The 14,173-nt window shown below is 33.0% G+C and overlaps 2 protein-coding genes across 3 annotated transcripts; one reads left to right on the forward strand and one right to left on the reverse strand.

Annotated features, from left to right (window-relative positions):
• Positions 1–27: 27 nt before the first annotated feature.
• Positions 28–5,289, reverse strand: LOC111787874 (putative galacturonosyltransferase 14). The gene is made up of 6 exons (XM_023667962.2): positions 4,615–5,289; positions 3,867–3,922; positions 3,589–3,744; positions 1,773–2,363; positions 1,220–1,522; positions 28–975 (listed from the first exon to the last, which is right to left on the reverse strand). The coding sequence occupies exons 1-6, from the start codon at positions 4,826–4,828 to the stop codon at positions 691–693; spliced, it is 1,605 nt and encodes a 534-aa protein (XP_023523730.1). The 5' UTR covers positions 4,829–5,289; the 3' UTR covers positions 28–690.
• Positions 5,290–6,428: 1,139 nt separating this feature from the next.
• HCF109 (high chlorophyll fluorescent 109) lies at positions 6,429–10,386 on the forward strand. Of its 2 annotated transcripts, none has more exons than XM_023670108.2 (7): positions 6,429–6,629; positions 6,876–6,950; positions 7,614–7,834; positions 8,522–8,725; positions 8,889–9,104; positions 9,306–9,492; positions 9,903–10,386. In XM_023670108.2, the coding sequence occupies exons 1-7, from the start codon at positions 6,482–6,484 to the stop codon at positions 10,205–10,207; spliced, it is 1,356 nt and encodes a 451-aa protein (XP_023525876.1). In that variant the 5' UTR covers positions 6,429–6,481; the 3' UTR covers positions 10,208–10,386. The 2 variants fall into 2 exon arrangements, with proteins under 2 accessions (XP_023525876.1, XP_023525877.1); XM_023670109.2 differs by having other exon boundaries at positions 6,879–6,950.
• Positions 10,387–14,173: the final 3,787 nt, after the last annotated feature.

Genomic DNA, 14,173 nt, shown 5'->3' on the forward strand with positions numbered 1-14,173 from the left:
ATAGGACTTATAATGAGTCTCAAAAAAAGAGGGGAAAAATGAATTTTCTGCACATATTTTGGAATGTATATCGTGAATATTACAAAACGAATAGAGATATGAACCTAAAAAAGAAGAAAAGGGAAAAGAAAAACCCAATTGAATGGGAGCTGTAGGAGCAAATATTGTCCATAAACCTACTTCTAAAAAATGGCTATATCATGGGGTAATAATCTCAGATGAACGGCAGAAATTAAAAGCAACTGGCGGGAAAAATGTTGTCTGTAGGGCTGTCTGTCCTAGGCCTTCTGTGCACCTACAATGGCATCAATCAATACCTATTTCATATCCTCTGCTCTATTCCACTTAGTTGTAATAACCAGGAGAATTAAACTCAAACCCCTGCAGGAACATCGAACAACAGTACCCTTTTTGCAATCCAAAAAATATTTAAAAACAAAAAAAGGAAGAATTTCTATTGCTACAAACTGAAAGAATGAATCTGATGTGAGACGAGTGCCCATCATCGATACCGCTCCATAGTAGTAAAAACAATTGGTGGCAAGTTCTGAACAAGGAGAATTGCCTTCTTCTGCTGAGCTTTTAAAATGTTTTGTTCAGACCCCCTCCAAATCTTTCTTTCATCACCTTTTTTTTTTTTTTTTTTTGGTTTTTTTATCTCCTTTCTGATGTTAGTTCTATGACAATTGTCTATGATTCCACAATGTGACAGTTTCTTATAAAATCATTGGAGTAATTGACATACTTGGTCCAGAAGGGACGGAGATGCTCGAACCCGATTTCCAACCATGGCTTCAGTTGCCCATTGTAGTGGATAACTGCTGCATTCTTCACATTTTCGATATCCGTCCGTTCCTGATAGCCCAAGCCAAGCATGTGCCATGAAGGATCAATTGGATGAACTTGACCTCTAAAAGCAATCAAAGCAGGGGGTAGGGTACCCAGCTTCCACATTGTCAGGTTTGACCTCAGATTCTGTAATAGAAAACTCAACCATCAAAACAAATGGGATAAGATGCATCCTTATTCGTTATAATTATACTCATACTGCGAAGAGAAGAACTAATCTATAAAAGAAACTGCATTTCATCACTCACTTAAGTCGATATAAAAATTAAAATTAGTCCAGAAGATTGAAGCCAAAAGTGAATGAGGGTGACAGGATGATTTCATACAAAAGAAAACTGCTTCCATAAAAGAAAGGCAATGTATTACTTACCTTTCTCAGCCATGAGTGGTAAAGTTCCCTTATATTTGTCCTTCTCCAAGCATGAAGATCAAAGACATTCATCCCATAGGCCCAGGCACATTCATCAGGATTTAAATGCCTTTCTATAATTGGATGGGAGAAATTAAAGTAGTTGCGGAACCGCTTTGACATTACCCACTCATCATCACCATTACAAGTTTCCACAGCTCCATTTACCTTTCCTTCAAGGTCAATATCCCATAGGGGAGACAAATCACGCTGAACCACAACATCATCATCTAAGAAGACCACCTTGTCCAGGTTTGGAAAGAGCTGTGCAATTTACAGGGAATGTAAAGTAATTAAGCCTCAAACATGAAAGTTACATATTGCAGGCAAATAATATTATCTGGACTTCTATAATATAACCTAAACATGTTTTGCATTCCTTTTCAATTCACAGCTACAGATTTTAATTGTTTATATGGGGAAAAAGAAGAGAGAACTAATTGTCAGTTGAACAAATTCATGGTAGAGATTACTAATCTTCGTGGCATAACAAAACTAGGGTGTAGCTTATTACCTCTGGTAAATAAATGCGAAGATGGTTTAGCAAGGATATATATTTTGGACTTCTAGCCTGCAATTTTGAAGCAAATATCCGTGGAGTTGTATCACTGAGATTCGCACCAACAATGTGGTTCCCATGGTAGTAACTTCTTATCCCATTCTGGTTTTCTACAGCTTCAAGCACTGGGATGTTTTCTCTTGTTAACCAGTCAAACTGATGCACGCCTTTAACTTCAACAATTGCAGGTGCAATAGAATTTAGCGCAAACCATGAGTGCATACCAGAATAAGTTTTCTTGTCAGTAATGACATGAAATACTATCTTTTCAGGTCTGAGAGAAGACCGCACAGCAGAATTGACAACAACAGAAGCGGCCAAAATGTTGTCGGTTGACAAAATAAAATGGTGATATGAGTTATCCGAGAGTAAAGGAAGTAACTCTGGAGAAGGCAATTGTTTACGTGCATGAGCATTTGATGAATATTCATCGGTTAAACGAAGAGATAGGCAGTGGATGCCTTTTGGAATGGAACTAGCAGCAAAGTGCTTGTGCATCAACTCTGCAAACTTAGATTCTCTAATGTCCTTTTCAAATTTCTCCATCTACGCAGAACAAAAAGGCATTATATTAGATAAGCAGCACCTTGTTTGCAGTTTCAATCAGAAATCTGAAGCTGAAATATATCCAAAACAAAAAATAAGACGATGTTCGAACTTATTGGCAACTTCCAATAGAAAATTTAGAACCTTACCCATTAAACGGACGATAATTTTTTAAAAATCTTAACAGTTATTGAAATTAAAATAATGGGAATAAAGCATGAATAACTAGAGAATTAGAACATAAGAGGATAATCATAGATAAATTACAAAAGAATGAGTTAAAAAATGCGACACTCGTCAAATGACACCAAGCTTAAACTTATTGTTTAGTACTTAGTTCCATGAGTTTGTATGGCCCTTATATTTCCAAATGAAAAGTTTGTTTCTTGCCCCGAAATTTTTTTTAAGCTGCATGTGAAGGACAAAGCAGTTTTTTATTCCTATTTTTCTCTTTTTCAGAAGAAATCAGGAAGGACCTCTATTGAATCAAATATATGCATAGAAAGAACAAAAACTAGATAAAACATGAGCACTCATCACTCCAGGAAAGAGAAGTCGGGAACAAAAGTCAAAGCAATCAAAGTTCTACAACATTCATTACAAAAATGTGAGTTTACATAGCATTGTGGAAAAGAAGTTAGCTGGAGGAAACAAGAAAGAGAATTATCTAGTGAATGAGAACGGATGTACAAATGGTCTTGTGAAGACATTGCCTATACAAAAATTTCCAATTTCAGGCATGAAATACACATTAGAGTGATGCTGACAGATCATATATGTACAAAAAAAAAAAGATTTAAACAAGGTAAGAGAGACAAAAATAAAATTTTATTTTCACTTAAAAAATGGACAAGGGTTACAATCATATTATAAAAACAAATGCTTCATAAAGAAGTTACTTCAACAGGGATGCATTAGACTGATCCTATCCACGTTAAAGAAAAAATTCATGGAACCATGTCCAACAGCAGAAAAAGCTACCACTTATCAGGTTTTGACATTCCAATTACATCATTTATAAAGGTTAACAATATTATTCATGGATCTAAACTGAGGAAGAGAAAAGCATTCTACTCTGTTGCCCACCCTAAATAAATAGAAATGTTGTAATAGTTTCATAGGATAACAGTAAATTTACAGCAGAAAAAGAACATAACGAGGGCAAAAAAAGTAACAAAAAACTTTTTCCTACGATATGCATATGAATTTGTAGCACAATACATACCATTGCCTTTAACATTATAGCAAAGGTCTTTGTATCATATTGGTTACTCTGCATTTCTGAAACTAATTCAGTGAAAGAATCTGGCAGCTTTAGCCCATCGGGTAGTTCTTCAGTTTTAACTTGATTGAGAATCTTGTAAAAGTCACTGACAAGTCTCTGGATCAACATTTAACCATGACCAAGAGGAAAGATCTCAAGTTAATAACATACAAAACCGACTGAAGCATACATAAAATTCAAAACATTTGTTGTATTCAATTATGAAATGAATTATTTACCCCTGAACCGTCAACCCTACCAAGAAGTCGTGGTCCTAACCGCCTGCCTAAACAATCTGAAAACAGAGGAAAGAAAAACATTAATATGAATCCACAAACAATCTTATGAAGAAAAAAAAAAACTAAGTATTGATGGTGGACAGGAGAAGCCAGCTACCAAAGACGAAGCATTAAGAGTTAAAAATTATCAATTGAAAATGAGAATAATCACAAGACCATCCGTAGACCAGATGTACAAAGAATAACGAGATTTTCAGCTATAAGAAGAAAAAGTGATTGTAAGTGTTTGTTTAGGAACCAAAAAAAAGTTCCATGAATGCCTAAATTGAGTTTCCATCGAGCTTCGAACTAGATCAAGGAAATGAAGATTTTCCAGCGCATTGTTGTACATTTGCATCCAGGAAAAGAAAAACGATTGAAAATTAAGAAAAAGAAACTAGGATGACATGATTTCAAATACACTTATATCTATTATAGTCTTGATCTTGAGACTAAAAAACGTCTAGAAATGCGTTCTCTGGATGTTTTCACAAACAAAACCATACGGAAAACGAAGAGCTATCACAAATCTGCCGAAATGGAAAAATCAAATCCCTAATCACATAAACAAATCACGTAGGCTTGAAGAAGCATCGATAATCTTTCATTAAGATCTGAATCATAGATTCGAATACAAATAAACCAGAAGAATGTATAAATTTTGTTTTAAAAAGGATCAAGAACGTAATGAAATAGAGAAGTAGAGTACCAAACGAGGAGCACTTATTGACGCCTTCGAGGGTAACGACGGCAGTGAGGATAAAGACAAAAGGCAAGAGAAATGCGAGGAGGAGGAAGGTGTGGAAAATGGTTCGGTAAGAGATATGGCGAGCTGCAACCTTGATCTTCATGAAATCAATAAAGCCATTATTGGTCGAGATCGTGATGCTTCTCATGCTAGGCGAGAAGTGAAGCTGCATCATCCTCTATGCAGCTTCCTTCAGATAGTAATCGTTGGCCACGACAACTCAACAACAACAAAAACAACAACCCTAGCACAGCCTCCCCACCATCCATGGCGGTCAAACGCCACCATGAAATCTAAACTCGCATCAACCAATCCCCTGCCGACAATGACTTCCAGATTGAGATCAAGACGACTTCACAAAAACCAAAAAAAAAAACCAAAAATCCCTCAAGATTTCCCTCCAATCCACGGCGTCCAGTACAACACCAACAAATCCAATGCGTTTCGCAAAAAATACTCGATCGAGAATTCCAAATCGGAGTATGAAGGGTGAGAGCTTCTTACAGCCGAGCAATTTCCCTCCTGCGGATCAGAAGGTTGGAAGTTTAGAGAGAGAGAATTCCTGGTTGGTGTTACGGTGGATTTGGAGTAATTTTAGTTTCCAAAAGATTGAAAAACGCTTCCCCATTGGATCTAATTTCTTTCTCAACATTAAAATTATTATAAAAAAAACAAAATAAAAGGAAATAAATAAATGGTTATAAATAGTTCTTTTTTTTTTTAGTCAAATTAAAACCGCGTTGATTTCTAGAGAGAGAAAATCGTGGGGATAAAAGTTTGACCCCTCACGTTTTTTAGGCCTTGGTAGAGAGCAAAACATGGGGGACGGTAAATTTGGACCTTATTTTTTTACTGCAATTCATTTGTGTCTTACATTTAATTAAATATTTAAATCTTTTTTATGTCTTTGTTTCCATTTTAAAAAATATATATTTTTGTTGATTTTATTACGGTTCGACTCAACCGGTAGGGATGTATCCCGGTCGGGCTAGGTTGGAGGAGGAATTTGTTGGACCCGAGAGGGTTGTCGGGTGGTTCTTTTTACTTACTTTAAAAAAAAAAACTACTTATTTACCATACATGTTCTATTAGTAACTATCAAATATTCACAAGTCACAATACATTACTAATTTCGGTTACAAACACAAATATTCTTAATTTTCATAATTATCTTAAAAGTTGTATTGGGTTAGATTGGGCTAGAACCCCATTTGTTTGGTTAGTCGAGTTGACCCGATTAAAAAAAAGTCAACCAGTGAATTAACTCGAGTTTTTTATTTTCCAGAAGTTCAATTCAACCCAAAATAAAAAATATATATATATATAACCCAATCAAACCTTAATGGTTTAGGTTGGGCAGTTCATACTGGTCGTATTTTCGAGTCTTAAGAACATTTCTAGTTAAACGACACGTAATTTTTTTGGTTTTTTTTTTAATTAATTGTTTGGAAACTTATATTCTACATCCTGGTACAAAAATGAGTATGAAAGGTTGATAGACAGTTTTTGTTCATATATTGACAATAATAATTTTTTAAGAAAATAAAAGCGGTTATTGTTATTTTTAAAATTTTGAGGAGTATTAAAAAAAACATAATTTGAATTTTTGAATTTTTTAAAAACTAAAATGATATTAGTAAAAAAGGTATTTTTAAGTTAAATTAATAACAATAATATTTTTTGAGTTTTTAGAGCATTTAAAAAAATAGGGTAGAAATGAAAGAGAGAGAGACAAGACCTGATGACGTGGACTAGGCGGGGTTTATCTCCAAATTGTATGGGTAATCGACTGAAGGAGTTTGTGCAGAAGTGAAACGAAGAGGAAGCCATGGACGTTGTTCAGCGGCCATTGTGGCTCTGCACCTCCCCCGTTTTCCCACTTCCCAGACTTCAAACCACTAGATCTTCGAGCGAGCTACAATTTCCGCTTTCGCGCTTTCGCTCTTCTCTCTCTATTCACTCTCGTTCTTCTCTCGGTGAGTCGATTCGAAATTTTCCTCCCCTTTAATCTCATTCCCAATTTCTTTCAATTTGTCGTGCTTTCTCGTTATCATAATGAATTCAAGTTCTGTTTTAATGTTTTTTTTTTTCTTCATTGAATTGATTCTGGTTATTCTGGATCGCCTCGTATGCTTTTGGTCTCGTTTATCTTCTTACAAATTGTTGAGGTTCCTTGTATTGGCAACGAATTCTAGTTTCTGTAACTTATTGGTTTCTTCCAGCAGTTCCATTTGCGACGCCCGAGAGCCCGGTGGGCGAGGAGGTCGATTCTGATACGCAAGAATGGGCGATGCAAGGTATGTTACTTTTCTTAGATTGAAAATACTGTGTTTTTGATGTTCTGTTCTAATTATTGAACTTCCTGTGTTGTGTTCATGGTTTTCAGTTATTCTTGGTTCAGCTAAGGTCGTGGAAGATGATAATAGCTTCATTAATATGATATAATGCGCTTTTTTACTTCTTTCAATGATTCAAGCGTTCATAAACTGATATATTGTAGTTGTTCTTAGTGGCCAATTGATCAAATAAATATCTGTGTCATATTTTGACTTCAATCTTCAGATTTCTACGAGCATTAAAATTTGGTCACTATGAGGCGCCAGTGGTTTCTTGAATGATTGGTGCATCTTGGTAGGGTGCATAAGAATAAGTGACTTACCAGTTGTATTACATTCATCAAATGTGGTCAATGTCTGCCATATGAATCTTCACTTGAATGACAAATTTCTTAAGCCTTTTTATTATTTTTTGTTCTGGTAAGCCGGCAACTACTAAATAACATCCTTAAAATATTTACTGATACTATTTTTAAGACCCAACAAGCTGTTTATTGTCCCAAATTTTGATTTTTGCGTCGATTGCATTACTGGATGCATCTAGTTCCCGTTTATCCTTTTTCGATTCCGTGGTGTTTGCTACACAATGGAAATGATATAACGCATGCTTGTTGTTGCTGGCAGATTTTTACTCCTTAAGGAAAGAAGTGGAAACAGCCTCCGAGCGTGTGGAAGAGATAAGAAACTCTGCTGGTTTGTTACAGTTGGATCAAGAAGTTGCAGATTTGGAGTCGAAGGCAGCCGAGAACTCTTTCTGGGATGACAGATCTAAAGCTCAACAAGTTCTCATGGCCCTAACTGACGTGAAAGATAAAATAAAGATGCTTACTGACTTCAAAACACAGGTAATGTATAGAGCATGCAATCTGATTTTTAGGAATACTCTAATTCGTTGGATAAAGTCACATATAAAGACGTATACGGGTGCCCGAAACTGAAAGAGGGTAAATTTTAGATGAAGAACAAATGATTAATAAAGTCTTGGATCTAAGATATCTACGTCAATATACATAATAGTATACACGTATCACTCCCCTCGAGTTAAAGCAAATATGTTAATCATGCTTAACTTGCTACAGATGTAACCTATTATCTTACCCCATTTAAATATTTTTTGAAGATATCTTCTACTTGTTCTCGAATCTTAAATTGATGTATTCATCCAGAAAAACAAAAAATCTTTAATGTCATGTAGGCATCACTTGCATGTGCTTACAGATAAAATGAAGATCAACTTCAATATCATTCGTTTGCAATCATAAATGCAAGTGTTTGTTGGAGGGCTGTCTTAAAATCAAGGTTCGCCCAAGTCTATCGTCGCTATGGCTTACTCTGTATATCAATTGGAATTGCAATATTAGATCTTAAGGCCCCAATGTTCTACGTATGGTCATAGTAATGCTTGGAAATAATCTATTTGACGAAAATTAAACTAAAACTAAGCCTTAACATTGGGTCAATAGCATGACCAAGCTTTTGAAAAGTGAATGAAATCATCACCTCAGATGTGGGCTGTATTATGATTGATTCAGGTTGAAGAAGCAGAAACGATAGTTAAACTGACTGAAGAGATGGACTCTGTAGATACTGGCCTTCTTGAAGAGGCTGCTAGTATCATTAAAGACCTAAACAAGGCATTGGATCAATTTGAATTAACTCAACTTCTTTCGGGTCCGTATGACAAAGAAGGTGCTGTCATCACGATCTCGGCTGGAGCTGGGGGTACTGATGCACAGGTAAGTAGTTAATTGCTCATCTTGGCAACTGTTTTCAAAGTATTTTTTGGTTGTCTTCTAAACGGCTTCTAAGAATTATATTCTGGTCTTCCATTTTAAACTACAACGTTTTCACCAAATTTATTCCTTCCCCATATTAAATTTTTGATAATCTCCAGTGCAGGATTGGGCTGACATGCTTCTGAGAATGTATGTGAGATGGGGAGAGAAGCAAAGATACAAAACAAGAGTAGTTGAGAAATCTGCTGGGGAGGAAGCCGGAATAAAATCAGCTACAATTGAAATTGAAGGTCGTTATGCTTACGGATATATATCCGGGGAGAAAGGAACACACAGGATCGTGCGACAGTCTCCGTTTAACTCTAAAGGACTTCGACAGGTAATTTTAACACTACCTGAAGATCAATGGTGCTTGGAGATACTAAGAAAAGATGAACAATTGAAGGGACCTAACGCTATTATGCTTTAAATTTTTCGTGAACTGAAAATTAGAATCCAGAATCATTATTACGCTGACTTCTAACTTATGTGAAACTAAGTGACCCTTTAGCCTATCCGTTTTAATATAAGATCTATGCAGACGAGCTTTTCTGGTGTGGAAGTCATGCCTCTCCTTCCTGATGAGTCCATGGATGTTGAAATACCAGAAGAGGACCTGGAAATAAGTTTTTCAAGGGCAGGCGGAAAAGGAGGTCAAAATGTTAACAAGGTCGAAACGGCTGTACGCATCACTCATATCCCCACAGGCGTCACGGTTCGCTGCACAGGTTTTCTGTCCTAATTTAACTGTCCTTGTTTATGGCACCATATCAACTTGATGTCTGTTCCCTTAGTAAGGGTTACTAGGACCGTGTCCTCGATCATCGCATATAGCAGAATCGTTCACTTTAAGTTCCAATTGATTAAGTAGTTTAATCTGCATGTTTGAAGTTCTCTGTTTAAGATTGATGTAGGCAACCTGGAACCATTCATACTGGGTGGGCCATATATGTTTTAATTTGACAAACAAACCTTTCAGACTTTTCCATGTTGCATGGTTTTAATAATTCAACCTGGCTGGTGACAAGTTTTGATTGAATCAAACATTTCTTCTCAAATTCGTTTGTATATTTCTTGATAAGTTATGAACAAATCTCTGGATTAATGGCATTTCATCTTTTTCTCAACTATAATACAGAGGAAAGATCACAGCTAGCAAACAAGATCAAGGCGTTAAGCCGGTTGAAAGCCAAGCTGTTAGTCATAGCCGAGGAGCAACGTGCATCCGAAATCAAGCAAATACGTGGAGACGCCGTGAAGGCCGAGTGGGGTCAGCAAATAAGGAACTATGTGTTTCATCCATACAAGCTAGTGAAAGATGTTCGGACAGGACATGAGACATCAGACATTGTCTCCGTGATGGATGGTGAATTGGAGCCCTTCATCAAAGCTTATCTGAAATACAAATACAGTATGGCATTAGCTACTGGTGAGGTTAACTAAAAACTTGCATAAACTAGTGATTCTTAGCTTTGATTGGTGTCTTGTGAACTGTTCTTATGTAATATATTGAAAGCGGCAAAGGGCATTAGGCAAAGTTCATTGCAAGCAAACCCTTTCATAGCTGTAATGACATGGGAAATCTCTATTCTAAATGGATTTTGAAGCTTTTTTTAGTCTGACTTCCGTCTTTGTTTGTTTCTCGTATATCCTAACCAACGTCGGATTAATTCCTTCTCTGCGTGCTCGAACGAGTTCTCAGCAAGGATTGTTTGGGTTCGTGTGTTCCCATCTTTGTGGATGATGATGGATGTTGGATGATAAAAGTCCCACATCGGTTAATTTAGAGAATGATCATGAGTTTATAAACAAAGAATACTCTCTCCATTGATACGAGCCCTTTTGGGGAAACCCAAAACAAAGTCATGAAGAGCTCACGCGACAATATCATACCATTGTGGAGAGTCGTGTTCATCTAACAATGGGAATGAGATTTTTGTGATGGGCAGTCTTTCCGCACAGTTCTAAGAGCACTAAATTAGAATGAGAGGTTCACCACCACATCATTGCATGCAAGGAGAGCTCGCTCGATTTGCAATTATGTCCGACTCGTAATTCACTCATGACTCTATGTTCGATAACCTAATCGTAGTGATGCTAATTGTGGTTACATTCATAAGTAGTTCGGTTCATCTTTATTGCATTTCGGATATATGTGAGGATCTAGATAGCCCTTGATAGCCACGCGCCGAAATGATAGGCCTATTAATCTATGCGCATTTATTGAATAATTTTGCATTTGCATTGCACTGGAATATCTCCTCTGTCCACGTCATTAACTTGCACAACGACACGTGGACGGTTGGAAATTGTGATCACCTTCACCAACTTATATTCCTTGGTTGTCCTTTAGAAAAATATCTTTACTTTGGGGTTTTAATCCTCTACAATCAATCCCAGTTTTATTATCCAAAAATCAATTTATACAATAATATGTTTAGAAGTTAATTATTTATAATTATTTTAATTTTTTAATAATAATAAGTTAACTATTTTAATTTTTTTAATTTATTGAAACTTCGGAAAGAAAACATGAAATTAATAACATATTTACGCAATAAATAAAGAATATGTAAATATTAAAAATAGATTCTATCTTATATAGAATCTATTTTCAATATAATAAAATAAACTGGATATTAAATGAATACCTTATCCACTTTATTATATTTAAAACGAATTTTATATGAGTGGTAAAATAGAATTAAATGGTTGGTTTAATTTCTAATTCAATAGTTTATTTAATTTAATAAATAAAATTAATGATAAATTTTAATATGAAATTAATTATAAATTAATGTTTCTAAAATAATACATAAATCTCAATATTAATTATTTGGTTTCATTATTTTAATATTGAAATTTGTACTTTCACATATTTTAATTTTGGTCAATTAAAATACCTGAATTTTATTATTGAATTTCATGAAAATAAAATAAAAATAGACAAATAGGAATTAAATAAATTATAAAATAATCTTAGCCGTTCACTTAGACACGTCAGACATTGGAAAAAGTCCGCAATTAAGACGATCGAGAAAAATATCTCCGTGCGATTCACGACAAAACAATTGACGGTTCATCTTTCAATAAATTAAAATAAAATAATAAATAACAAATAATAAATAATAAATAATAATGGACGGTTCATCGTGCATCCCCCAAGTCATCTCACATTCTAAAAAAATAAAATAACGAAAAAAGGAAAAATAATTCGCTTATTTTAATCTTTTATCACTCCAATTTTGGATCGTGATTTATTATTATTAATTAATATAAAATAGGTTAGAGAAGAGAAAAAAATAAAAAAAAAGAAAAAAACTTGTCCCGATCATACTAAATTGCATCTCGTCTCACTCTGTATTATAGTGTAATATTGAATATTTTCATGGAATAAATATTGAAATAAGAGGTAGAGACAAAGGTAGATAAAACTTTTCCATTTTCACCTCGACATTTCTAGATAAAATATAAATTATTATTATAACTTTTATCCGATAGTAATGTTTTTTATTTTTTAGTAAATTATTTTAAAAAATTAATTGCATAAAAATCCTAAAATTCAAAAAGGAGGAAAAATAAATAATATGGGGGAGAGTATTAAATTGGAAAGTTATATATTAAAAGGAGTATATATTTTAAATTATTGTATTTAAAATGACATTTATATGATTTATGTGACCTAACAAAGTTTAAATCAACCATTATTTATGACATTTGCTAAGGTTTGTGGGGCTATATAACATTAATTATTTTGAGTAGTCTATTTAGGCAACTTGGTTCCCACTATGGTTTTATGATATTTATGGAACATTTTCATTCTTATATTTTAAATATTTGTGGGTTATATTTTAATTATTATTCTAACAAAATTCTAAATGTCTATAATTTTTTTTTTCTCTTTTAACTTAGATTTAAAAAATAAAATAATTTCTAAAAATTACTTTAATGATTTGATATTATTATGAATTCAACTACTGATTTTTTTTGCATGTATCCGAATAACCGATTACAAGAAGCAATGTTAAAAAGATTCAAGAGACTTATACATTGCATCTTCAGATGCTAGCTAATGTACAAGTTGAAATAAAAACTTTTGAGCTCAAAAATCTTTATAGCATTAGCATATCAAATCAAGAAAATAATAGAGTGGCAATAGACTCTATTTGACATTGGAAAATGATTATAAAACTTTTGTCGGTTGGGAGTTGAACTACCAATTAAAACTATTTATGTCATGCTTTATTTTCTTCGATTTGTATTTACTAGCTTTTTTGGTACATTATATTTGGGTTAGTCTATTTAAAGGCATGTAATATTATGTTTAGGATGCTCGTTGAGTACAAACAAAACATTTGTGTTTTCTTGATACCTTTTTGGTGTTATTATTTTTCAAACCTTGCTTTAGGTTTGATGTTTAAACCGATTCATTGGATTAGTTTTGGTCAAGCTAATTATGGAGGAAGTCATCTTGGAATCTAAGAGTAAGTCATTAAGCTCTTGGTTGGAATCAATTCGTTAAGCAAAATCCAGTGCTTATCATTTTTATTTATTGTATTTTTTAAATGAAAAACATATAAACTATTTTTGTAATGTTTTTTATTTATATTTAAAAAAAAATAGAAAATTGAATATGTTTGATAATTAGGGAGGGGATATTAGTCAGTGAAAAAAAAAAGGATAAATTTTAGAGTGAAAATAGTTATATAAAGAAAGAAATTTGAGAGAATAAAGTTAAAAAGTAAAAAACATGTTTGACAAGTTTAGAGATAGATTTTTTTTTAAAGGAAAATATATAATTTTTAAAGTAAAAATCAAATAGAAAATAGAAAAATACTTTTTTTTTTTTAGTTATTTTTTTTTAATATTTATAAAAGATATAGAATAAAATAAATAAATAAATAAATTAGTCATGTTATAATATTTGGTTTTTTAACTTTGGTCGTGTACAATAAAACTATATATTTTAATATTTATGGTATATTTAAAAAAACTAATAAAATTTATAATTATAATCATATTAGACATTAATAGAATATTAAAAACATTTTAGGATAAGAGAATTAAATTTTAAAACTAAAATGACATAAAATTAAATTAGGAAAATATAAGAAATAAGATTAAGTGGAATTGATTTATTTATTAACAATAATAATTATTATTAATGTATTTTAAATAAAATTATTATGCAATTTTTAAAATTAAAATAGAATATTTTAGAAAGCGGGAGTGTCTATCATTAAAGTATATATTCTCGAACAAAAGATTTAAAAAAATTGAAATTAAAATAAAATTTAAGTGAAAATAAATTTTTAATACAAAAAAAAATGTGAATTTAAGTAAAAGGGTGACTAAAAATAGGATTTAAAGTTATTCAAAATCGATTTAATTAAATAAATAAATAATTAA

The sequence above is a fragment of the Cucurbita pepo genome, chromosome 2, assembly GCF_057944985.1.
Source record: "Cucurbita pepo subsp. pepo isolate OVF chromosome 2, ASM5794498v1, whole genome shotgun sequence".
Lineage (NCBI taxonomy): Eukaryota > Viridiplantae > Streptophyta > Magnoliopsida > Cucurbitales > Cucurbitaceae > Cucurbita > Cucurbita pepo.

Coding starts and splice junctions, on each gene's coding strand:
- HCF109 (XM_023670108.2), top strand. CDS start 6,482: ATGGACGTTGTTCAGCGGCCATTGTGGCTCTGCACCTCCCCCGTTTTC. Junction 9,105..9,305: donor ACTCTAAAGGACTTCGACAG/GTAATTTTAACA, acceptor AGATCTATGCAG/ACGAGCTTTTCTGGTGTGGA. Junction 9,493..9,902: donor CGTCACGGTTCGCTGCACAG/GTTTTCTGTCCT, acceptor ACTATAATACAG/AGGAAAGATCACAGCTAGCA.
- LOC111787874 (XM_023667962.2), bottom strand. CDS start 4,828: ATGATGCAGCTTCACTTCTCGCCTAGCATGAGAAGCATCACGATCTCG. Junction 3,923..4,614: donor CAATAAGTGCTCCTCGTTTG/GTACTCTACTTC, acceptor CTCTGTTTTCAG/ATTGTTTAGGCAGGCGGTTA. Junction 3,745..3,866: donor GTAGGGTTGACGGTTCAGGG/GTAAATAATTCA, acceptor ATGTTGATCCAG/AGACTTGTCAGTGACTTTTA.